Source organism: Microcaecilia unicolor, chromosome 7 (assembly GCF_901765095.1).
Source record: "Microcaecilia unicolor chromosome 7, aMicUni1.1, whole genome shotgun sequence".
Taxonomy (NCBI): Eukaryota; Metazoa; Chordata; class Amphibia; order Gymnophiona; family Siphonopidae; genus Microcaecilia; species Microcaecilia unicolor.
The window spans coordinates 151,573,111-151,600,219 of NC_044037.1; the positions used below are offsets into that span (position 1 = coordinate 151,573,111).

Consider the following 27,109-nt stretch of genomic DNA (forward strand, 5'->3'; position numbering starts at 1 on the left):
ATCTAACTGCATGGAAGCAGTCTCACAGAAAGTACAACTATGCAATTAGACAGGCAAAAAAACACTACTTCAAAACCAAGATTGGCCCTGACTACAACGATGCCAAAAAGTTCTTCTTTGTAAACAAACTAATGTATACCACAGTGCTTACCACTACTGAAGAAGGCATCCCACCAGCTGCAGATTTAGCAAAATTTTTTCAAGACAAACTCATCAAACTACAGAGCACCCTTCCGCAGAACAATTCCAGAATTAGTGATTTTATTAATGGCTTGGACCCAGGGCCTGACGAGCAACCAGCAGACCGTTTGCTCTCAAGCTTTTCCCCTCTCTCTGTAGATCCGTCAAGCTGGAGCTCTGCAGATTTGTTAGGAAGTACTGCAGGCTGGATGTGTGCCCCAACTATCTGCTCCAATGTGCCCCTGCCTGTTTCCAAGATGACTTGACACTACATCTCAACTACATGCTTGGTATTGGCAAGTTTCCTGAAACCCATGGTAATATCTTACTTACCCCGGTACCCGAAGACGCAAAGAAAAAAAGTAGTGATCCGTCCAACTACCAACCAATTGCATCCATTCCCCTTTTTGTGAAACTCATGGAGAGCTTGGTGAATAAACAACTTAGTGAACACCTGGTCAAGTTTAATATTCTGCATACCTCGCAGTCGGGATTTCGACCACTCCACAGTACTGAGACCGTACTTGTCACTCTCCTTTCCAACTTCAAGAGGGAAATAGTTGAAGGGAAGAGCATTTTGCTCCTGCAGTTCGACATGTCCAGTGCCTTCGATATGGTGCACCATGGCATACTACTGTGGCTCCTAGATTACCTTGGTGCCAGTGGAAACGTACTAACCTGGCTGAGAGGTTTTCTTACATCTAGATCTTACCAAGTACACGCCAACTCTAACTTATCAACTCATTGGAAAGCAGACTGTGGAGTGCCACAGGGCTCCCCACTATCACCTACTCTCTTCAACGTGATGTTGATCCCTCTGGCAGCGGCTCTCTCCAAACTGGGACTTAACCCATTTATCTATGCTGATGATATCACTATCTTCATCCCTTTTGAGAAAGACCTCAGTGAAATAACCTGTAGGATTTGGCACGGCTTTAACATCATGCTCGACTGGGCCAACTCATTCCGATTCAAATTCAACGCCGAGAAAACACATTGTTTGATTCTCTCCTCTCCCTATAACAAACTCAGGCCTCCTACATTAACTACTCCTGAGCTTGTCCTGCCAATCTCAGAGTCCCTAAAAATCTTGGGAGTCCTGGTTGACAGATCTTTGACATTGGAGCAGCATGTGAACTCTACAGTCAAGCAAATGTTCTTCTCTCTTTGGAGGCTTAAGCGTATCCAGCCTTACTTCCCTAGAGAAGTATTCCGCAACCTAGTTCAGTCTCTAGTTATAAGCCGTCTTGACTACTGCAACAGTATCTACGGGGGATGCACAAACATGCTCCTAAAAAAATTGCAAACTGCTCAGAATACAGCAGCACAACTCATCTTCGGCAAATCGAGATTTCAAAGTTCGGGACCGTTGCATGAGAGGTTGCACTGGCTTCCTGTGAAGGACCGCATCACTTTCAAGATCTGCGCATTGGTGCACAAAATCATCTATGGTGAAGCCCCTGCCTATATGGACACTCTTATTAACCTGCCGCCCAGGAACTCCCGAAGGTCAGCTCGCTCGTACCTCAATCTCCACTACCCAGCTTTTAGTGGACTCAAATATAAGACCATCTATGCTTCCTCTTTCTCTTATCTCAGCACTCAATTGTGGAACGGGCTGCCTCGAGAGGTCAAATTCACTCCGGATCACCCAACCTTCAAGAAGCGACTCAAGACCTTCCCTTTTGGCAGAGCATACGCTGTGAGCCCATCTGGTGCCACATCCTTTTGATCCACGACTTTCTCAGTGATAAATTATCACCCCTCCTCTCTCCCTTTCCCTCCTCGGTTATTTCTCTTTCCTTCTTGTGACCTTGTATACTGTATCTTGTGCTATTGTTTGTTTATTAACTATTGTACGCCACATTTAGCCTGCCCGTGGGCGGGAATATTGTGGGATATAAATGCCGTAAATAAATAAATAATTTATTTATTGCATTTATATCCCACATTTTCCCACCTATTTGCAGGCTCAATGTGGCTTACATAGTACCGTGATGACAAATACAGAGTGGTATTGTGTTAGAATTAATGAGTGACAGAATACATTAGGTAATCAAGGAGGAAGAGTTAAGTTTTGTCCAGCTCTGGTATAAGTTTCATTGTCTTGCAGGGTTCAGGCGTGTTGGATCGTTAGGGTATGCCTTTTTGAACAAGTTGTTGTTTTGTTTTTTAATCCTTTATTCAAATTTTATACAATCTCACAAAACAATGAGACATTGCAATCCACATTAAATTTACAGGAAAAAAGAAAATTAATAAAGAAAAAGAATATAGATCTTTCATCCACAATTAAAGAAAAACTGGATCCAAGACTTTAGAGATACAATAAAGGGGAAAAAAAGGGAAAAAGAACACAGTTGCTACCTCTGTAAGTCTAACTCCAGCCTGCTATTCAGGGAGGGCATACAACATTCACTTCAACTCTTGCATCTAGAAAATCTTTAAGCTGCTTTGGGTCCATAAACTGATACTGTTTAGACTCTAGCAATACATTACAAATGCAAGGAAAAGTAAAACAAAACTTGCTCCTACAGCCTCGACTCTGGGGCACAGCGCCAAAAAGGCCCTCCGTCTCATCTGCATTGGCTTAGAAAGATCAGGAAAAATTCTAATGTTTGAACCCATAAACAGTCTTTCTAAGTGTCTTAAGGAAAGTCTTAAAACAGCATTCCGGTCTGGCTCCAACACGAAGGTGACCAACATAGTAGTCCTATGGGTAATAACTTCCAACGAGTTTTCCAGGAAGGAAGTAAGATTCATTGCTTCTCCCATTGATTGCAAAGGGGATTCTCTACCCTTCCCCTTAGGATTCCAGATGTATTGGGCACACGTAATAGGAGGCAGTGAGTCTTTATCCACCCCTAGAATCTCAGTCATATATTTTCTCACCATCTCCAAAGGAGGAATTAGACGAGACTTGGGGAAGTTAAGAAATCTTAGATTAAGTCTTCTAGCCTGGTTCTCCAGGTATTCCAAACGTTTATGAAGAAAATTGTTATCCTTAACCAAGGCTGTTTCTAAAGTCCCCATTTCTAGAATTTTAGATTCCACTTTTTCCATTTTAAAGGACTGCTGCGCAGTCACCTGTGCCTGCATCAGAACGGCTTCTGAAAGAACTTTAATATCGTCAGTATTTTCTTTAATCATAATTTGCATAGAGGAGTGTGTGCTGTAAACCATGTCCCATAGTGACTCAAGCGTCACAACGGCCGGTTTAATTATACCACTTGTTGGTAAGGGGGGGTGTGGCAGGGCCTCACGAAGCGAAAGTTTGGACACTATGTCCTGGGGTAATACCTTTAAGGCCAATGAAGCCAAAGTCTCTCGGTCCTGGGTCCCACTCATATTCGCTGTAGTCTGCCCCTCTTGCAGCGCTGGTTTCACCCCTCTGGTGTCCTTTTCTGCACGGGCTACTGCAAACTCCTCACTCCCCGGTTGTCGTAGTGCCGTGCGTTCCACGGGGCTCAAGGAAACCCCGTCTCCGCTCTCCATCGACGCCTGCGCGTTGGTAGCTGCAGAAGGAGTTAAAGTACTCAAAGGTCCTGTTTGCGTCTTTGGAAACTGCAGCGTTGTTTGTTTCATCGACAAAAGGGTTTCAGGGGTTGAGGGGACCTCCTTCACCTTTCCCCTCCGCTTTCCCATTGTAATCGATGGGTCGGAGGCCGCGAAAGAAGCAAAAACCTGCACCTTCCTCTCAGAACAAATTCAGGTGCGTGTGGTCAAAGCGCCATCTTGGATCCCAACAAGTTGGTTTTTTAATGATTTCTGGAAGTTTGTTAGGTCGTGCATTGTTTTCATGATGTTTGGTAGTGCATTCCATAGTTGCGTGATTATTTAGGAGAAGCAGGATGCATATGTTGACTTATATTTTAGTCCTTTGCAGCTTGGGTAGTGGAAATTTAGGTATGTGCGTGTTGATCTTTTTGTGTTTCTGGTTGGTAAGTCTATAAGGTCTGCCATGTATATCGGAGCCTCGCCGTGAATAATTTTATGAACCAGGGTGCAGATTCTGAACGCAATTCATTCTTTGATTGGGAGCCAGTGCAGTTTTTCCTCGTAGGGTTTGGCGCTTTCGAATCTCGTTTTTCCAAATATGAGTCTGGCTGCGGTGTTTTGGGCAGTTTGGAGTTTCTTAATGATTTGTTCTTTGCATCCCGCATAGATTGCATTGCAGTAGTCTAGGTGACTTAGTACCATTGATTGTACCAGGTTACGGAATATTTCGCTCGGGAAGAAAAGTTTTACTCGTCTGAGTTTCCACGTTGAGTGGAACATTTTCTTTGGTATAGTTTTCGCTTGGCTTTCTAGTGCGAGGTTTTGGTCGATTGTAATGCCGAGAATTTTCAGGCTGTCTGAAACAGGAAGGGTGTAATCTGGGGTGTTTATATTGCTGGGTTTGTTTGTGTTGTATTGGGATGAGAGGATGAGACAGTGTGTTTTTTCTGCGTTGAGTTTTAATTGAAACGCATCCGCCCATGAGTTCATGATTTGCAGGCTGAGTTTGATTTCGTTTGTGATTTTTGTTAGATCGTGTTTGTAGGGATGTATAGCGTGACATCATTTGCGTAAATGTAAGGGTTAAGGCCTTGATTGGATAGGGATTTGGCTAGTGGGGTCATCATTAGGGTAGAAAGGGTCGGTGATAACGGTCATCCTTGGGGTACTCCACATTCTGGTTTCCATGGTGATGATATGATCGAATTTGATATCACTTGGTATGTTCTTGTGGTTAGGAAATCCTTGATCCAACTAAGTACACTTCCACCAATCCCGAAGTATTCTAGGATGTTTAGTAATATTTTATGGTTTACCATGTCAAACGCACTAGACATGTTGAATTGTAGGAGAAGTATGCTTTTGCCAGTTGCAATTTCTTGTTTGAATTTGGTTAGGAGAGTAATTAGTACTGTTTCGGTGCTGTGGTTGGAGCGAAGTCCTGATTGTGATGCGTGTAATATTGAGAATTTGTTTAAGTAGTCGGTAAGTTGCTTGGTTACCATGCTTTCCAACAGTTTGACTACCAGAGGGATAGATGCTACCGGGCGGTAGTTGGTGGTTTCATTTGCCTTTTTCTTTGTATCTTTAGGTATTGGGGTATGTTGCCTTTGTCCTTAAGGAAGAGTCCACGTTGCAGTATGTAGTTTAGGTGAAATGTGAGGTCTGCTATGAAGCTTTGAGGGGCGGATTTTATTAGGTAGTTGGGGCAGGTGTCCAGTTTACAGTGAGTCTTGGCGAACCTGTTAATCGCTTGGACGACAATTTCATCGGTAACGAGAGCGAAGATTATCCAGATTCGGTCTGCTAGGTATTCACCGAGGATTGGGTCCAGACATTCAATGAATTTTTCGATGTCAGTGGTATTCTGTGGTAACGTATTGCGTAGGTTTACAATTTTCTCGTTGAAGTATTTAGCAAGTTTGTCTGCAGATGGGGTGTCTGTGTTGGTTGTGGTAACCAATGTGGTATCTAGTAATTTGTTCACGAGTTGATATAGTTTGTTATGAACCTGACTTTTCACAAACTTATGCCATGTCAGTAAAATAGAGAGGTTAATAGAGAGGTTTGTTCCCGTAATACCCCTCAAGTACACTGCTGACACATCAAGGCTAACAGAGGTAAAAACAACTGTTCTTAACAACTTAGTTTACTGAGCTGGGGACCTTCATGGGCAAGAGAAAAACGGCTACAGTATCTGAAGAAAGGTTTGTGGTCCCTCAAAGTCATAACAATGGAAACCACCAGATGTAGTCATCAGTCAGTATGCCTCTGCAAATCCCCAGGAAAAGGTATAAGGACTCCAGACAACATAAGAGTCAGAGAAGATGGAGTAAAGAACAGAGGGGGAGATGCACCCGAATTTTGCTACGTGGCAAGCAATGAGCACGCCAGGGAATACCGCAGAGTTCATTTAAATGAGCTTACTGGTATTCCCCCGTCATGATCAGAGAACTGCGCTCTGATGCTCCCGCACTCCTACCGCCGTAACCCTACACCAGATTGCAGCTGGCATTAGGGTTAAGGGGATACCCTCCCCCCCTGCTCTGGCAGACCCACCCTCACCCAACCCCCCCATCAGTAAGGCCCTGGGGGGTCTAGTGAACTCCCGACGCAAACACAATTACCCACCCTGGTGATCCAGTGGAACCCTTGTCCTCCCCCCCTCCCCCCCCCCCGGCCACTGTAGGTCCAGTGTGACCCGAAACAGCAACTATCTTATGTCGGAACTAAGCCCTGCCCAGCGCATCACAGGATGCACCGGGCAGGGCACCACCATTTTGAGGTGACGCCCGCTGAGGAGGGAGTACTAGTCCCTCCTCCTCCAACTCTGAAGATACTAGGGAGGGAATTGGGTTGGGGGGACTCTTCCACCACTAGCCCACCAAGGAAAGCTTTCAGATGGGGGTGGGTCAGGTTGGGCACCCTGTCGCAGGTCACACTGGACCAGTGGTAGCCGGGGGGGGGGGGGGGGCGAGAGTTTGAGAAGCAGGAGGACAGGGGTCCCACTGGATCACCAGGGTGTTTTTTTGTATTTGCGTACGGGGGGGGGGGGGGGGGGGGGGGTCATCTGTCAGGTTGAACTGCTATCTCTATGTGCTTTGGGAGTCAGGTGTTCTATAATTTATAGAACTAGGAGCTAATGTGTGTTTTCCTTGCCCTGACTCAACACATACATAACTTCATTATTCTACCATCATTTTGGATAATTCTGCAAAAGTGCAGTGTCTCTGAATTGCTATTATTGCTGCCAGTATCTACTATAATAAAAAGCACCTCCAACGTTCTGAAGCTGACTCTGTGGCAGTGAAGGGTTTGTAGGGTTCGAGCTGCCTGTAACACTGCACCCATCTCCTGTCCTGACGTTAGTGTGCTTCCTGGTTCGTCACAAGCAGCACTGAACAACCACACTACAGCAGCACGAGGCACACCAACGTACCCTCAGTCCGCGCCCAATGTTGCCGGCATCAACACTGCTGGTACTGCCGCAGCTACCACCCCCCTGCAAGCCACTCACTGCCTCCCTGACAACCCCCTCCCAGACACACGACGCCCTGCCCCCTGGGTCCGCAGCCAATGTCGCCACCCGCTCCCCCCCCCACCCCCGAGGTCGCCGCAGCCACTGCTCCCCTTCCCCGAGGTCGCCGCCACTCCCCCCCTCCATCCGCCACCGGGCCAGACCACCTGCATTGAAATCACCTCCATGAAAGCAGTGCCTCCCTTCGGCCCTCCTTCCCTCCTTGCGTCCCGCCCTCACGGAAGTTGCATCAGATGTGGGCAGGACACAGGGAGGGAAGGAGGCCCGAAGGGAGGCGTTCTGCTGCCTGCCGCGCTGCTTTCACGGAGGTGAGACTGCGATTTCAATGCAGAGGGCAGACAGTCAACAACGGAGGGTGGGTGGGACTGTGGTGCCAGGCCCCCCTTGGGGGCCCGGGGAATTTTGTCCCCCCTGCCCCCCCCCTCTCTGCAGCTATGTCTCTACCCCCTCCCAGTTAAGCAGGGGGGTGGAGGGGGTCCTGAGAAAGGGGGGAAGGGGAGGGGACAGAGGGGGTCGAGACCAGGGGGGAGAGGGAGGGTAGAGGGGGGCTCCTGAGACCAGAGGGAAGGGGGAGGGGGTCCTGAGACCAGAGGGGGGGGGAGGTATCTCTGTCACACACACACTCTCACACACACTCTCTTTCTCTCTTTCACAGTCAGTGTCTTTCTCTATCTCACTCTCTCACACACTTTATCACATTCACTCTCTGTGTCACACAGTCACTCTCAAACACTCTTTCGGTCTCACAGAGAGTCTGTGTATCGCACAAATACTCTCTCACACTCTGTCTCACACACACACTGTTATCTGTGTGAAACACACTCTGTCTCTCTCACACTCACTGTGGCTCACATACGCTCTCAAACACACACTCTCTCTCTCTCAGACACACTCGCACCCACACTCACTCTCTCTCTCTCTGTCACACAGTCACTCTCACACACACTCTCTCTCTCTCTCTCAAACATACACACTCCGAGGAAAACCTTGCTAGCGCCCGTTTCATTTGTGTCAGAAACTGCCCTTTTTTACTAGTAGTTAATAAACAGCTCTTTTACTGTAGTAATAACATCTGAGCTTTGTGTCCTTTCATGTCAGTATTTCTTTGGGTTAGGGTGAGCTTGGTTATCACTGTCTAGAGGGATGTATAATTCCACATATGAGTCCAGAGTGCTACTGTCTATAATTTGTTACTTGAGTTTACGTCCCCTCTTTGCCTGTCTCCATGGGAGGCATGGTAAAGTGTTTTAGCCCCAAAAAGGCAGGAGGGGGGAGTGGGGGTCGGCGCTGGTAGCAGGACACCTGGGAGAAGGAAGGGAATGGAAGGAATACAAGATGCTAAGGAGGGGGAGATGGAAGGGTAGGCTTGAATATAAACCAAGATTCAATTTTTGATGCCTTTTTCAGACAAAAAAAAATCTATGTTTATATTTGAGTACTGCATATACTATGAAGATATATACCTGTAGCAAGTATTCTCCGAGGACAGCAGGCTCAATAACAAAAACAAAAGAACTTTCCAGAACGTTCCGTCGCGCGGACCGAACGCACTGCGCATGTGGGAGCGTGCCCCAATCAGTTAGTAAAAAGCAAAGTATAGAACTATAGTATAGAAGTAAGGGTTGTAAGAATATTGAGCCTGCTGTCCTCGGTGAATACCTGCTACAGGTATGTATCTTCATTTTCTCCCAGGACAATCAGACTCAATATTCTTACGTATGGGGTATCCCTAGCCCCCAGGCTCACTCAAAACAATAAACATTGGTCAATTGAGCCCCGCAACAGCGAGGACATAACAGAGACTGACCTGAAAATAAACTGAACTAGATGAGAGTGCAGCCTGGAACAGAACATAAATGGGCCTAGGGGGGTGGAGTTGGATTCTAAACCCCAAACAGATTGTGCAACACCGACTGCCGAAACAGACTGTCGCGTCAGGTATCCTGCTGAAGGCAGTAGTGAGATGTGAATGTGTGGACAGATGACCACGTTGCAGTTTTGCAAATCTCTTCAATAGAAGTTGACTTCAAGTGAGCCACTGACGCAGCGTTGGCTCTGACATTATGAGCTGTGACATGGCCCTCTAGAGTCAGCCCAGCTTGGACATAAGTGAAGGAAATGCAATCTGCTAGCTAACTGGAGATGATGTGTTTACCGATGGCGACTCCCCTCCTGTTGGGGTCGAAAGAAACAAACAACTGGGTGGACTGTCTGTAGGGTTAGTCCGCTCCACGTAAAAGGCCAATGCTCTCTTACAGTCCAAGGTGTGCAACCTGTCTTCACCAGGACGGGTACGAGGATGGGGGAAAAATGTTGGCAAGACAATTGACTGGTTCAAATGGAACTCCGACACCACCTTTGGCAAGAACTTAGGATAAGTGTGGACGACTACTCTGTTATGATGAAACTTGATATAAGGTGCATGCACTACCAGGGCTTGGAGCTCACTGACTCTACGAGTTGAAGTAACAGCCACCAAGAAAATGACCTTCCAGGTCAAGTACTTCAGATGGCAGGAATTCAGTGGCTCAAAATGAGCTTTCATCAGCTGGGTGAGAACGACGTTGAGATCCCATGACACTGGTGGAGGTTTGATCGGGGGCTTTGACAAAAACAAACCTCTCGTGAAATGAACAACTACAGGCTGCCCAGAGATAGGCTGACCTTCTACACGTTGATGATAAGCACTAATCGCACTAAGGTGAACCCTTACGGAGTTGGTCTTGAGACCAGACTCTGATAAGTGTAGAAGGTATTCAAGCAGGGTCTGTGTAGGACAAGAAAAAGGATCTAGGGCCCTGCTATCACACCAGACGGCAAACCTCCTCCATTTAAAAGAGTAACACTTTTTCGTGGAATCTTTCCTGGAAGCAAGCAAGACTCGGGAGACACCCTCCGACAGACCCAAAGAGGCAATCTCTAAGCTCTCAACATCCAGGCCGTGAGAGCCAGAGACTGGAGATTGGGATGTAGAAACGACCCCTCGTTCTGGGTGATGAGGGTCGGAAAACACTCCAATCTCCACGGTTCTTCGGAGGACAACTCCAGAAGAAGAGGGAACCAGATCTGACGGGGCCAAAAAGGTGCAATCAGAATCATGGTTCCACGGTCTTGCTTGAGTTTCAACAAAGTCTTCCCTCTAGAGGTATGGGAGGATACGCATACAGAAGACCTGTCCCCCAGTGAAGGAGAAAGGCATCTGACGCTAGCCTGTCGTGTGCCTGAAGTTTGGAACAGAATTTGAGGGATTTATCTGAGTGGCAAAAAGATCCACCGAGGGGGTGTCCCACGCTGGGAAGATCTTGCGGACAACGTCCATGTTCAGAGACCACTCGTGAGGTTGCATGATCCTGCTCAATCTGTCGGCCAGACTGTTGTTTACACCTGCCAGATATGTGGCCTGGAGAAACATGCTGTGATGGTGAGCCCAAAGCCACATCCAGATGGCTTCCTGACTCAGAGGGCGCGATCCGGTGCCCCCCTGCTTGTTGGTGTAATACATAGCAACCTGATTGTCTGTCTGAATTAGAATGTTTTGATTGGACAGCTGATCTCTGAAAGCCTTGAGAGCGTTCCAAAAGCTCGTAATTCCAGGAGGTTGATCTGAAGATCCTTTTACTGAAAAGACCAAGACCAAGCGATGGCCCAGAATCCGCCTCTGCAGTCGGTACGGAAGGCAAGCACCTCCGACACCGATGCCGACTGGCGAAGTAGCCCTTCCAGAAGCTCCGGAAGAAGGGCCCTGATACGCTCGTCAAGAGCATCCATCAGTAAAGGCTGGGGGGCCGGTGCAAGGAGTCGGTTGCAGAGTCTGAAGGGGCTCGGGAGCCAGTACCAGGCTGCCAGATGACCGACGCATTGGCACCTCCTGAATAGAGGATGAGCGGTCCTCCCAGCACCGAAGCTTCTCGGGTGCCGACTTCGTCGGCTCCCCGGAGCTCTCGATACCATGCATGGAAGGAGATCGATGACGATGCTTCTTAGCCTTCGCTCGACGCCCGTCATCGACACTCCTCGGTACCGAGGAGGACGTGGAACCCTCACGCCTCCTTGGGGCCGGGTCCGAAGCAGGTCGGTCCCGGGGGGCCTGCATAGCAGTAGACCTCGAGATAGGTGGAGACCCACTCGATGCCTCGCTGCTCCCAGCTCGATGCAGTCTTTCGGCAGCCATTACCTGGTCTCCCGATGTCGATGCTTCCCCCGACGTCGACGCTGCCAACCTCAGTACCTATGTCGATGCCGACATCGAAGGACCGGACCGATCTGGAAAAAGTTGCTCACGCTGAGCCTCTCGAGCCACCTGGGTCCGCTTTTTCATCAACTTACACAGCTTATAAGAAGCTGGCAGATGGTCAGGCCCAAGACACTGGAGACACCACGCTTGGGGGTCGGTACTTGACATGGTCTGGGTTGCACTGAGTACAAATGCTTGAAGCCGCTGGGTGTCCTCGATGACATGGAGGGAAAAATGGCGGTTGCGAAATCAAAAGGCTTGATGGTGCCAAGAAAAAGTGGCACAAAAAGGGAAAAACAGCCCGGCTGAACAGCCTAAAGAACGGCCGCGTCGAAAATTTAAGGAAACTTTAAAAAGGGAAGAAAAACTAAGAAAATAGAGGAAAAAAGATCTTTTTTTTTTTTTTTTTACAAGAACGGATTCAAAATAAGTTGAGAAGAAGAAATATATGCAATAAACGCGGTTCTCCTAGCCGAAAAGGGAACGAAGCAAACAACAACTTTCCTAGTCGCAGAAAAAAAGATAACTGATTGGGGCACGCTCGCATCGCGGGCGGGAAGCCGTTCGCACATGCGCAGTGCGTTCGGTCCTCGCGACGCCGCGTTCTGGAAAGTTCTTTTGTTTTTGAAGTTCCCGTCTCCTGGGCCGTTGCGGACGACGACCCATACATAAGAATATTGAGCCTGCTGTCCTCAGAGAAAGTAACTTACATGAAAACTATTATTGTAGACCACATTAAAATCCATTTAAATGCATGCTAAGGCGGTCTAACTCAAGTTCCCCCATAGCTCAATACCCAAAAATCTCACTGCACTCCCTATTCATGCAGTACTTTCTCTGGTTACCCACAAAGTTTCTTCTCCACTCCCCCCCCCCCCCCCCCCCCCAAAGAAGTTTGGGGAGCATTCCACAACTTGCCAAAATACCTCCTGGGTGAGGAGGAAGCTGCAGAAGACGCCCGGTGGGAAAGAGAATATATAGTATCTGTATGCTTCTTTATTTGGTCAGCGACCTCTTCAACCTTCTCTCCAAAAAGGTTATCTCCATGGCAAGCAGCATCTGCCAACCTCTGCTGAATAGAATGTTCCAGGTCAGAAACACGCAGCCATAAGAGTCTGTGCATCGCTATACCTTGGGCAGAGATCTTGGATGCCACATCAAAAGTGTTGTAAGTATCCTCGCAAAGAACTTGCGACATGCCTTCTGCATGCCTTCTGACCAATTGGTGAAATAGCTCGGCCTGCTCCGAAGGGAGCACATCAACCAAGTCTGACAGCTGCCTTACCGAGTTCTGCAAGTACACATTCATAAAGAGCTGGTATGACTGGATAAGGGCGATGAGCATAGAGGTCTGATACATCTTTCTCCCAAGAGTCCAGGTTTCTAGCTTCTCTGCCTGGGGGAGCCAAGACATAGACCCTAGTACTCCTGGATCTCTTGAGAGCAGAGTCCACAACCATGGAATCATGAGGTAACTGGGACCTCACAAACCCAGGTTCACCGTGGATCCTATACTGGGTATCAATTTTCTTGGGGACCACAGGGACAGAGGGGACACCCAGTTCCGTATGAGGACTGCCTTGAGTACCTCATGGAGAGAAGACGTTACTGCCTCCTTAGGAGGAGAGGTGTAGTCCAGGACCTCGAGCATCCTGGCCCTGGGCTCATCCTCCACTTCTACGGGGAATGGAATGCAGCAGCCATTTCTCGTACAAAAGATGTGAAAAGAGAGGCTCTAAGGTGGAGACAGTCTCTTCTCAGTTGGAGGGGAGGACTCAGAAGGAATCCCATAGGACTCATCGGAGAAAAAAATGCCTAAGATCCTCTTCTGATTCCCATGAGCACTCCTCTTTGGTGTCAGATAACATTTCCCTAAGGGATGTCCGAGACCAGGCCCGCCTTGATGCCGAGGACCCATGTCCTCGAGTGCGGCATCGAGGCGCCTGTCTTGACTTCAGCAAATCTTTCTCCACCGACGTCAAGGGGGTGCTGGCCTGGGTTGCTTCTGACACCGGAGCCACAAGCGGCGTCGGAATTAGGGCCGCACCGTGGGCCAGACGGGGACGCAGCGGGATGTATGGTAGGCGCAAGTATCCCCGATACCAACGTACATTGCTGCATAAGGTCATCCAGAAGCTCTGGGAGAAAGGCCCGGATGCGCTCATCGAGGGTCGCCATCGGGCAAGACTGTGGTATTGTATGAGACGCAGGCTGCAGAATCGCTGGGGCCAGTGCAGGAGCAGGATCATGGCTGCTTGGAGACACACGCATCGGCACCTCCTGGATACAGGAGGAGCGGTCCACCCAGCATCAACACTTCTTGGGTGCCGAATCCCTCGGTGCCTTAGAGCTCCCAGCACCATGTATCGAAGGAGATTGACGACGGTGCTTCTTGGCTTTCGCCCGATGCACGACACCCATGCTCCTCAATGCAAACAAGGACGACATCAAATCCTCCCGTCACCTCGGGGGCGGGTCAGACAATGGACAGTCCCGGGGGTCCTGCATAGCAGAAAGCCTCAGGACAGGATGAGATCCGCTCAATGTCTCACTGCTCCCAGTGTCATGAGGTCTTGAAGCAGCCATTTCTACCTGGACTCTCGATGCTAGTGCGACACTCAACATCGATGCAGACGTCGAGGAACCAGACCTGGCTCCAAAACCATCACGATGGTGCCTGAAAAAGGGGAAAAGGAACAAAAAGAAAAGAAATGCCAACCATGCAGACCTAAAAAAGGCCCGCATCGAAAAATAAAGGAAATTTAGACATGGGGCAAAAACTACAAAATAAAGGATTTTTTTTTTTTTTTTTGAAAAGGCAAAATGTAGCAGTTAGAAAACCGCCGAAAGGCACTAAAAGAAAAAGAAACACTCTAACCGGGTGTGTGAGGAGCCACCACAGAAAGAAGTGTTCCTCATGCGGAAAAAGTGAAACTAAGGCAGGTGCATTCGTGCAGTGGGCAAGAAGGAACTCGCACATGCGCACTGGAGTGCAGCTCATGCTTCTAAAAGCTCTAGTTTTTTCTATGGCAAATTTGCTGGGCCAGGCAATGGCATCTACCCACTTGTAAGAATAAGCAAGTCTGCTTGTCCTCAGAGAATTATCCAGTTAGTTACAATATTCAGACTGCTAACCAGTTAAGTCCTAACTTTAGCCACTGATCTAACCAGGCACAGTCTAAATATTGGCCAGCCCATGGTTAACTTCCAGGTAGCATCAAGTTTACAGGTGCCCCACTCCATCCCTTGAAATCCTGATGCCCCTCCCTCCAATCTCCAGCAGCAGAAACCCATACTCACCGACACCACCAGATACTCCTCTGTATCATGCTCCACATCGCTCAAAGACTTCACTTGCCTCCATAGTAGGGTCAACCCCTCTCACAATAGCAGGTTTTGAGAACATCTCTCTCCTCAGTCACTGCTCTTCTCGGGAAGTCTGGAGTACCTCCCATCATGGGCGCAACTACACAGAGCACTTTGCCGCCTCCAGGGTAGTAAAGGAGTGCCAGCCACTATCAGAATCATCAGTAACCTAATGTTCTTCTTATGAAAAAGTCTTCACTTCCATTAAAAGCAGCCTTCCTCTTAGCTGTTTCCAGACTATACTTTAGGAAAGTGATTCCCATAGCAGAGTTGTTTCATCTCACGTGCTCTCCAGATAATCTACTCCTGCACCCAAAATTGATGCTATTTCACCAAGATAAATTGGCTGTTCACATTCTGGATGTTGTGCCTCTGAATTCCAGTGTGTCCTTTCAATGCTGAGGTCCACTTCAGGTTGAAAAAGCTCCTTATAGTGTTAAAGTCACATGTATCAGTCCCCTCCATCTTCTCTTGGACCCCAGCGATCAGAACTCTGAATCAGCATGATCTGTCCTTTAAACCACCAGTTTCTCTTAAATTTATTTATTTTATTTTATTGCATTTTTATCCCACATTTTCCCACCTATTTGCGGGTTCACTGTGGCTTACAATACGTTGTGAATAATAGAAATACAATTGGTCATAATACGATTATGGGTACATTGTGAAGAGTTGTGGGAAGACAAAATCAAAGTCAAAATATCACCTAGGAATAGAAACAATGGAATGTGACAATGGGGAAATGATAGGGCAATAGGACAATAACGAAAGGATATTAGGGTGTAACAGTTTTATCTGTGAGTGTGGTTTTAAGTGTGGTGAAAGTATGGGGAAGAGAATTCAGAAGAGAGTGAATTGGTGCTTTTCTGTAGTGTGTGTGAATTCATGTGTTTTGGTCCTTGCAGTAGGTGTTCTCGAAGAGATGAGTTTTCAGTAGTTTGCGGAAGTCGGTTAGTTCGTAGATCGTTTTCAGGTTGCGTGGTAGTGTGTTCCAGAATTGTGTGCTCATGTGAGAGAAGGTTGATGCATGCAGTGCTTTGTATTTTATGCCTTTGCACTTAGGGAAGTGGAGATTGAGGAAAGTTCGGGATGATCTTTTAGCGTTTCTGGGTGGCAGGTCTATTAAGTCAGACATGTATGTAGGGGCTTCACCATGAATGATTTTGTGAACTAATGTGCATACTTTAAAGGTGATACGTTCCTTGAGTGGGAGCCAGTGTAGTTTCTCACGTAAGGGTTTTGCACTTTCATATTTTGGTTTTCCGAAAATGAGTCTGGCTGCTGTATTCTGGGCTGTTTGAAGTTTTCTCAATATTTGTTCTTTGCATCCTGCGTATAGTGAGTTGCAGTAGTCCAGATGACTGAGTACGAGTGATTGCACTAGGCTGCGGAAGACAGATCTCGGAAAGAATGGTCTTATTCTTTTCAGTTTCCACATAGAGTAGAACATCTTTTTGGTGGTGTTGTTCGCATGAGTCTCAAGGTAAAATTATGTATCATACCTGATAATTTTCTTTCCATTAATCATAGCTGATCAATCCATAGACTGGTGGGTTGTGTCCATCTACCAGCAGGTGGAGATAGAGAGCAAACTTTTGCCTCCCTATATGTGGTCATGTGCTGCCGGAAACTCCTCAGTATGTCGATATCAAAGCTCCATCCGCAGGACTCAGCACTTAGAGAATTACACCCACAAAGGGACACTCTGCCCAGCTCACCACCCGCCGAAACGGGGGAGGGGAATTAACCCAGCTCATCCCCACACAAGTGGGGGGAGGGGAAATCCGTCCAGCTCATCCCCGCGGAGCGGGGGAGGGACACCACCCCGCCGATGCGGGGGATCTGGCTTATTCCTGCAACCGCAACCGCGGGAGGAGCTGACTGACCCTAACACCGCCGAAGCTGGAGGGGTACAAAGCTGCCCTACTGCCGCACGAAGCGGGAGGGAGCGCCGGCAGAATTTATGTCTCAATCCAGCCCCGTAAAACGGAGGGGAGAGGAATGCAGCAGCTCACTGTAACACAAATTCGTCTCAACTCTTGAAGAATCCAAGTGAAAAAATAACTTGAACACAAAGTCTTCCTGAACAGGAACTGAAGACTAAACTTGAATCTGAAATGCAACCAGAATATAAACAGTACAGATATCTGGGAGGGACTATGGATTGATCAGCTATGATTAATGGAAAGAAAATTATCAGGTATGATACATAATTTTACCTTCCATATCATCAAGCTGATCAATCCATAGACTGGTGGGATGTACCGAAGCAGTACTCACCCAGGGCGGGACATTGAAATCCCTGACCGCAACACTGAAGCTCCAAACCGGGCCTCCGCCCGAGCAGCCACAGTCAAGCGGCAATGCTTGGAGAATGTATGGGCCGAAGCCCAAGTTGCCGCCTTGCATATCTCTTCCAAGGAGACGGAACCGGCCTCTGCCATCGAGGCCGCCTGAGCTCTTGTGGAGAGCCTTCAGCTGGATAGGCGGCACCTTCCCCGCGGCCACATAAGCCGCTGCAATGGCTTCCTTGACCCATCTTGCCACTGTAGGCTTAGCAGCCTGCAGACCCCTACGAGGACCTGCAAACAGGACAAACAGATGATCCGATTTCCGGAAATCATTGGTCACTTCCAAGTATCTGATGATGACTCGTCTCACATCCAGATATTTAAGAGCAGAGTATTCCTCTGGGTAGTCCTCCCTACGAAAGGAAGGGAGACAGAGCTGCTGATTCACATGGAAGCGAGAGACAATCTTGGGCAGGAAGGAAGGCACTGTGCGAATAGTCACTCCTGCCTCAGTGAACTGCAGAAAAGGCTCTCGACATGAGAGTGCCTGGAGCTCGGAAACTCTTCTGGCTGAAGTGATAGCCACCAAAAAGACTGCTTTCAACGTCAGGTCTTTCAGAGATGCCCTCGACAAGGGTTCAAAAGGCGGCTTCTGTAATGCTCTTAGCACCAGATTGAGATTCCACGCAGGCACCACCGAGTGCAGAGGAGGGCGCAGGTGATTAACTCCCTTGAGAAAACGCACCACATCTGGCTGCGAAGCCAGGGAAGCACCCTTCAGGCGGCCCCTGAAGCAAGCCAGGACCGCTACCTGGACTTTAAGGGAACTGAGCGACAGGCCTTTCTCCAGACCTTCTTGCAGGAATGCCAACACTGAAGAAATTGGAGCAGTGAATGGAGAAAATGAGCCTGCTTCACACCACGCTGCAAAGGTACGCCAAACCCTGGCGTAAGCAGTAGAAGTAGAGCGCTTCCTCGCTCTCAGCATAGTGGCGATGACCTTGTCTGAGAAGCCCTTCTTCCTCAGACGCTGCCGCTCAATAGCCAGGCCGTAAGACCAAAGGGGGAGGGATCCTCCATCACCACGGGACCCTGATGCAACAGGCCCTGCTCCACTGGCAGCCACAGAGGATCGTCGACTGAGAGCCTGATCAAGTCCGCATACCAGGGACGTCTGGGCCAATCCGGACCCACCAGGATTATCCGGCCTGGATGCTTTGCCACCCGGTCTAGCACCCTGCCCAGCATGGGCCAGGGCGGGAACACATAGAGAAGCTCTTGTGTCGGCCACTGTTGGAGAAGAGCATCTACTCCCAGGGATCGAGGGTCCCGTCCTCTGCTGAAAAAGCGCGGCACTTGGCAATTGGCCGATGACGCCATCAGATCTAGGCTCGGCTGGCCCCAGCGCTTCGTGATGTCCAAGAACACCTGAGCAGATAGCTGCCACTCTCCGGGCTCCAAGGTATGGCGACTGAGAAAGTCCGCCTTGACATTCATGACTCCGGCAATGTGGGCCGCTGACAGCTGTTCCAGGTTCGCTTCCGCCCACTGGCATAGACTCATAGCCTCCTTGGCTAGAGGGGCGCTCTTGGTACCTCCCTGGCGGTTGACATAGGCCACAGCCATGGCACTGTCCGACAGGACCCGTACTGGCTTCAACGCCAGTACCGGGATGAACTCCAAAAGCGCCAACCGAATGGCTCTGAGTTCCAGGAGGTTGATAGACCACTTTGCCTCTGCAGGAGACCAGAGCCCCTGCGCTGTCCTTCCCAAGCAGTGGGCTCCCCAGCCCGACAAAGAGGCGTCCGTCGTGACAACAATCCACTCCGGGGTCACAAGAGGCATTCCTGCGGACAACTTGTCTGTCTGCATCCACCAGCTCAGCGCCTTGCGCACTGCTGGGTCCAAGGGAAGGCGCACAGCATAATCCTCCGACATCGGAGTCCAGCGCTGCAGCAGAGAGTGTTGTAGTGGTCTCATATGAGCCCTGGCCCAGGGCACTACTTCCATCGTGGCCGTCATAGAGCCCAACAGCTGCACATAGTCCCAAGCCCGAAGAGGAGAGGCTACTAAGAACTGGTCCACCTGAGCCTGAAGTTTGACAATCCGATTGTCTGGCAGGAACACTCTGCCCACTTGGGTGTCGAATCGAACTCCCAGATACTCCAGGGACTGAGTCGGGCGCAGCTGGCTTTTCTCCCAGTTGATGATCCACCCCAGGGAGCTCAAAAGAGCAACCACCCGGTTCACAGCTTTGCCGCACTCTGCATAAGAGGGGGCTCGGATCAACCAGTCGTCCAGATAAGGATGGACTTGTACTCCTTCCTTCCTCAGGAAGGCCGCGATGACTTTGGAGAAGGTCCGCGGAGCAGTAGCCAACCCGAACGGGAGGGCTCTGAACTGGAAGTGTCGGCCCAGGACTGCAAAACGCAGGAAGCGTTGATGAGGAGGCCAGATGGGAATATGCAGGTATGCTTCCTTGATGTCCAAGGATGCCAGGAACTCCCCTGCCTTCACTGCCGCTATAACAGAGCGGAGAGTCTCCATGCGAAAGTGCCGAACTTTCAAGGCCCGATTGACCCCTTTGAGGTCGAGGATAGGCCGTACAGAACCTCCTTTCTTTGGCACCACAAAGTAAATGGAGTAACGTCCCTTGCCAAGCTGATTTTCTGGCACCGGAACGACCGCACCCAGGCGGATCAGATTTTCCAAGGTCTGCTGCACTGCCACAGCTTTGACCGGAGACTTGCAGGGAGAGAGTACAAACCCGTCTCTTAAGGGTCGGCAGAACTCTAGCTTGTAGCCGTCTCTGATGACTTCCAGCACCCAAGTGTCTGAAGTTATTGTGGTCCACTCGCCCAGAAACGAGGACAGCCGTCCTCCAATCTGCACTGGGGTGTGGACCAAGGCCCCGTCATTGGGTACGAGACCCTGGGGGAGGACCGGAGGGAGCACCTCCGGGACGGCGGTCTCTGCGAAAGGGATGCTGCTTGGGGGAGAAGTTCCTCTTGAAGGAAGAGGAGGCAGAAGAGCCCGACCTGCCCGGGCGGTACCGACGGGCTTCCTGAAACCGTCCTCTGGAGGTACCGGGACGAGTACTAGCCCGAGCCCTGACCTCTGGTAACTTCTTGCCCTTAAACGTGCCGAGATCGGTCACGATTTTGTCCAGCTCGACCCCAAAGAGCAGCTTGCCTTTAAAAGGCAATTTCGCTACGCGGGATTTAGAGGCGTGGTCAGCAGACCAATGCTTCAGCCAAAGCCACCGCCGCGCAGAGATTGTCTGAGCCATGCCTTTAGCTGAGGCCCTCAAGACATCATACAGCAAGTCTGCCAAATAGGCCAAGCCCGATTCCAGGGCCGGCCAATCAGCCCTCAAGGAATGATCCGAGGGGGAAGCCCACTGCACCAAAGTCAGGCACGCCCTGGCCACATAGGAGCCGCAAACTGAGGCCTGCAAACTTAAAGCAGCCGCCTCAAAGGACGACCTTAAGGCCGCCTCCAATCTTCTGTCTTGGGTGTCCTTTAGGGCCGTGCCACCTTCCACCGGCAACGCCGTTTTCTTAGTCACCGCAGTGATTAAAGAATCCACGGTAGGCCACAGATAGGCCTCACGTTCACTTTCAGGCAAAGGATAGAGGCGGGACATAGCCCTAGCCACTTCAAGGCTCGCTTCCGGGACATCCCATTGAGCCGAAATTAAGGTGTGCATGGCATCATGCACGTGGAAGGTTCTAGGCGGGCGCTTCGTCCCCAGCATAATGGCAGAGCCAACAGGGGCTGAGGAAGAGACGTCCTCCGGAGAGGAAATCTTCAAAATGCCCATGGCCTGCACTAACAGGTTGGGCAAATCCTCTGAGCTAAAGAGCCGCGCTGCAGAGGGGTCATCCACTCCATCCGAGCGGGGATCCGTCTCCTCCAAGGAATCCGCAAAGGACCGTTGGGAGAACTCAGATACGCTGCCCTCATCTACATCGGAGGAGACAAAGTCCTCCAAGGCCTGGGAATCAACCCGAGGGCGTTTACCTCCGGGGGCCTCAACCTCTTTACCAGACGAGGGAGCAGGGGCAGCGTTTTGCATAAGGAAGGCCTGATGCAGCAGCAAAACAAACTCGGGGGAGAAACCCCCCAGACTGTGCACTTCCGCAGCCTGGGCTACAGCCCTAGACGCACCCTCAACCGGCGCTCGCAAGAGCGGGGGAGAGACATGCTGCGCATCCAAGATGGCGTCCGGCGCGACACTCCGCGAAGGAGCCGCGCGGGAAGAACGGCGCTTAACTTTAGCCGCTTCTGTGCCGTCGCCCAAATTAAGGGCGTTCATGGCTTCAATGTCTCCCACCTCAAGGGCAGCCCAAGAAGAAGCCGTCCGAGCCGCGTGGCCGACCAATATGGCGGAGGCGAGCCGCGGGCGATGGGCGTTTATGGCGGGAAAAACCGCCATGCCGGAGGAAGGACCGGGACACTCATCGGTCAAGAAACTGTCATCCAACAAGGGCGAATCAGACTTTAAGACCCCCGCATCCCCTCTGGAAGCGCACACGCGATCCGGGGATCGACTCTTTGCGCCCTCGCCCTCCGACGCCATGGGCCACGTGGAGACCAATCGGGGAACCCCCTGCCCGCTATAAAAGGTAAAAATTACCTGCTGTCCGCTCCGAGCTGTAACGACCTGGTGTCCCAGTGAGTAGCTGCAATAAACGTTTAAATAAACGTCGAAATAAACGCCTTTAAGGACGTTCAAAATTTTTTTTTTTTTTTTTTTTTTAAACGGAGCCAGCGGGAGGGGGGAGAAAAGGAGGGACCTGGCGCCACCAGGTTTGCACTTGCTCAAGAAGAGCCCTCAACCCCAGGCACTCAACAAAACCTAAAAATTAGGCTTGGAGGCCTAGCCAGAGCTGCTGCTGTGTGTGACCACCACCTGCTGAGATAGAGAACATACTGAGGAGTTTCCGGCAGCACATGACCACATATAGGGAGGCAAAAGTTTGCTCTCTATCTCCACCTGCTGGTAGATGGACACAACCCACCAGTCTATGGATTGATCAGCTTGATGATATGGAACTGTTAGATGGTGGTCAATGGTGACTCCAAGGAGTTTTAAAGTTTCTGAGATTGGCAGATTTAGTTTGGGTGTGTTGATAGTAGTAAATTTATTCGTGTTGTATTGGGAGGTAAGAATGAGGCATTGAGTTTTTTCTGCGTTCAGTTTCAATCGGAATGCATCTGCCCAGGTATTCATGATGTGTAGACTTTGGTAAATAATACACACAGCTCTGGAAATATTATCAACCTTCCCCCTCTGCACCCAACTCCCAGTCCTTCAATTCCGCAATGCTTACTGGTCCAGCTCCTCAAATGCACAAAGTGAGAGTACTGGCTCTTGCTCATATCTTTGAACACCTCAGCACAGAGCAATTTTATTTCCAGCAGTACCTGCTTTATCACCTCCTCATTTCCCTCTTCACTCCTACTCCCAGAGACCACTACCTGTGTCCAGAATGCAGCCTTGGGCTCCCCAGATTCACTAGTTTTACAATAGAAATCAGTAATCTGAGCTGCCTTTTCACTCGCATTTCTGGTCCTCTGAGTTGCTACTGTGTCACAACCACCGAGGGTTATTTGCTTGATATTAGGTTGTGAAAGCCAATGGAGCCTCAGCAAAAAGTGTCCGCCATCATGCATGCTCACTAATGCCTCAAAATACTTGTATTTTGATTTAAAATCGTAGAACTCAGAGTAATGAAGAAAGGACATCTTTCATATAAATACAATAGTATACATTAGAAATGATTTTCCCCATCATGAAAATCATAAAACACATTGTTGCAACAATGCTAAAATTTACTTTTCTCTTTTTTTCTGTGATTTATAATTCTGAACAAGACAATTTCACATGCTTTGTTTGATTCCAATATAGGATAATAAAAACTGTACTTACAAGGTAAATTTGCCTCAAGCTCAGCAACCTCTGCAAAAAAGGAAAACAAGAAGGATTAATATCACACAAGAAAAACAGTAACCTCATTGTTTAGAATGTAGCTCTCAAACACTTTGGGTATGATTCAAACATTTTCTTTTCACTATATACCATCCTTCCTAATTAATAATTGTTTCTTACAATTTAGACCCTTTGCTGAGACTGCAAAAAGTAAAGGTGCTCATTTTCAAAGCACATAGGCTTAAAAAGTTATATAGTAACCTGTGTAACTTTATAAGTCTATGCACTTTGAAAATGAGTCTCAAAATTTCCCTTAATTTTGAAGCATACAGTGCTGAGAAAGTTTGTGAATGCCCTAGAATGGTCTGTATTTTAGCCCAATTTATAATCAAAGCACAATTAGAGAATAAACTTGGATGAGAGAAAGATGATCCTATAAAGGAAACTCAAAAAGGATACATTTTGATTTTTTTTTTTTTAATTTTCAGCAAAGGGTAACAATAAACATTCTTCCATGAAAAAGTATGTAAAACTTTACATTCAGTAATTTGGGCAGCAACAACTTCCTGTAACTATTGATCAGTTTGTCCCAACACTCTAGAGGAATTGTGGCTCATTCTTCAATAAAAATCTATTTCATCTCTAATATTTGAGACTTTCCTTCATAAACTACAATCTGCAATGACCTGTTCCTCGCCAAATCCAAAGGTCATTACTCCGTCCTCATCCTCCTCGACCTATCCGCCGCTTTTGACACTGTCAATCACAACCTACTTCTCGACACACTGTCCTCTTTTGGGTTCCAGGGCTCCGTCCTCTCCTGGTTCTCCTTTTATCTCTCCCATCGTACCTTCAGAGTTCACTCTCATCGTTCGTCATCCACCCCTATCCCGCTCTCTGTTGGAGTCCCTCAGGGATCTGTCCTTGGACCCCTTCTTTTTTCAATCTACACCTCTTCCCTGTGCTCCCTGATCTCATCTCATGGCTTCCACTATCATCTTTATGCTGACGACACCCAGCTTTATCTCTCCACACCAGACATCACTGCGGAAACCCAGGCCAAAGTATCGGCCTGCTTATCCGACATTGCTGCCTGGATGTCCAACCGCCAACTGAAACTGAACATGGCCAAGACTGAACTTCTTGTCTTTCCACCCAAACCCACATCTCCTCTCCCTTCACTCTCTATCTCAGTTGATAACACCCTCATCGTCCCCGTCTCATCTGCCTGCAACCTCGGTGTCATCTTCGACTCCTCCCTCTCCTTCTCTGCGCATATCCAGCAGATAACCAAGACCTGTCGCTTCTTCCTCTACAACATTAGCAAAATTCGCCCTTTCCTCTCTGAGCACACCACCCGAACTCTCATCTACTCTCTCATTACCTCTCGCCTTGACTACTGCAACCTACTCCTCACTGGCCTCCCACTTAGCCATCTATCCCCCCTTAAGTCCGTTCAGAACTCTGCTGCACGTCTTATCTTCCGCCTGGACCGATATACTCATATCACCCCTCTCCTCAAGTCACTTCACTGGCTTCCAATCAGGTACCGCATACAGTTCAAGCTTCTGCTACTAACCTACAAATGCACTCGATCTGCAGCCCCTCCTTACCTCTCCACCCTCATATCCCCTTACATTCCTACCCGTAACCTCCGCTCTCAAGACAAATCCTTCCTTTCAGTACCCTTCTCCACCACCACCAACTCCAGGCTCCACCCTTTCTGCCTCGCTTCACCCCATGCGTGGCACAAACTCCCTGAGCCCATACACCAGGCCCCCTCCCTGCCCATCTTCAAATCATTGCTCAAAGCCCACCTCTTCAATGTCGCCTTCGGCACCTAACCACTACACCTCTACTCAGGAAATCTAGACTGCCCCAACTTGACATTTCGTCCTTTAGATTGTAAGCTCCTTTGAGCAGGGACCACCGTTCCTTGTTAATTTGTACAGCGCTACGTAACCCTAGTAGTGCTCTAGAAATGTTAAGTAGTAGTAGTAGTGGTTTAGATCAAGACAATAACTTGGTCAACCCAAAACACAAAATATCTTCTTCTGCCATTTTATAGTAGGCTTATTTGAATATTTTGGGTCTTTATCTTTCTATGTGATCCAATCTCAGCTCAGTTTGAGTCCACAGATGGATGCATGGCCCAATATTCTCTTCCTTAATTTTCTGATTCAGAGCAGAATTCACAGATCAGTGATGGCAAGCAGTCCCATTCTTGATATAACAACCAACCACATCACACTGATACCTAAAATACAATTCTGTTTTGTTTTACAAAAAGGTTCAATTTTTGAATCATATGTCTAGAGAAAATTATTCCAGAACTCTTGTGAGTCATCTAGATGCTCTATTTTGAACTTAGGCAGGCAGCAATGTTCCCTTTAAAGAGCAGCAGTTTCCTCCTAGCCACCTCCCCATGAAAACCATTCTCATTCATTTTTTTCTTTTGATGTTTGATGCAGTCACAACAAGAAAGACATGCAGATCACTGGAGATTAGTCTAGGGTTCTTTATGACGTTTTGCATGATCTTCCAATTTACTCTTGGGGATCTTCTTAGTTTTGAAATTTAATTAAAATTACTCACTTTTCCAGTCCAAGCACAAGCAAGCTACACACACAAATTATTTCCCTGCCAAGTGGGCTCACAATGTAAGTCGTACCTGAGTAAACAAAGGGTGGTGCGATTTGACCAAAATCAAAAGGAGCATCAGTGGGAAAACCAGGATTTGAACCCCAGTTTCTCTGGTTCTTAGCCTGTTGCTGTAAACATTAGGAGACTCCACTCTATTTAGCAAAACAACTTGCACCTGAGTAGAGTGACTATTGTCTTCAACTTTTTCCATTTGTAGACTAAAGGTGGACAGATGGGAGCTCCAAAGATTTGTAAACAGTAAACAGTAATGTAACCCTAGCAGAGCTGGTGGTTGGGAGGCAGGGCTAGTGCTGGGCAGACTTATACTGTCTGTGCCGGGGCTAGTGGTTGGGAGGCGGGACTAGTGCTGGGCAGACTTATATGGTCTGTGCCAGAGCTGGTGGTGGGAGGCAGGGATAGTGCTGGGCAGACTTATACGGTCTGTGCCAGAGCTGGTGGTGGGAGGCGAGACTGGTAGTTGGGAGGCGAGGATAGTACTGGGCAGATATGGTCTGTGCCCTGAAGAGGACAGTACAAATAAAAAAGTAGCACATATGAATTTATCTTCTTGGGCAGACTGGATGGACCGTGCAGGTCTTTTTCTGCTGTCATCTACTATGTTACTATGTATCCAGACCAATAAGGATCACCTACTTATTTTTCAGGTCTTGAGACAGAAAACTGAGTAGTATTCTCAATGGAGAAGGGTAGATAGTGGGATTCTCCAGCAGTCTATGCTTCGACTGCTGTTTTTTAACACATATATAAATGATCTAGAGATGGGAATAACTAGTAAAGTAATTAAATTTGCCGACAACAAAGTTATTCAAAGTTGTTAAATCACAAGAGGACCTTACGAGATTGGAGTCTGGGAAGCCAAGTGGCAGATGATATTTAATGTGAGCAACTGCAAAGTGATGCATGTAGAAAAGAGGAACCCAAACTATAGCTACAAGATGCAAGATTCTATATTAGGAGTCACCGCCCAGGAAAAAGATTTAGCTCTTATCGTTGATAAACTGAAACCCTCTGCTCAGTATGCAGCAGCAGCTAAGAAAGCAAACAGAATGTTAACAATTAGGAATGGAAAACAAAACCAAGATTATTATAATGCCTTTGTCAGTGGCGTACCTAGGTTGGCTGCCACCCGGCGTATCACTCACCTTCCCCCCGGAGTGCATCATCCTCACTCCGAGGGTGCACAGAGCTGTCACGTGGCTGTCGGCTCCGCCAGTCCCTTGCCCCGGTACAGGAAGTAACATCAGAGGTGGCAGGGAACCAGCGGAGCCAACAGCCACGCAGTTGCTCCAAGCACCCCCTTGCTACCTGTACCCGGGCAGAACTGCCCCCACCACCGCACGCTTGGTACGCCAAAGGCCTTTGTATCACTCAATGGTGCAACTGCGCCTTGAATACTATGTGTA

At 48.6% G+C, this 27,109-nt stretch overlaps 1 protein-coding gene across 1 annotated transcript in view; it reads right to left on the bottom strand.

Moving 5' to 3' along the window:
* Window positions 1-27,109, bottom strand: part of UBE2F (ubiquitin conjugating enzyme E2 F (putative)) — a 441,864-nt gene that overhangs the window by 351,609 nt on the left and 63,146 nt on the right. Inside the window, exon 3 of the mRNA XM_030209070.1 lies at window positions 23,043-23,072. Coding sequence (XP_030064930.1) covers window positions 23,043-23,072 — 30 coding nt within the window. The remainder of the gene's footprint in view (window positions 1-23,042; window positions 23,073-27,109) is intronic.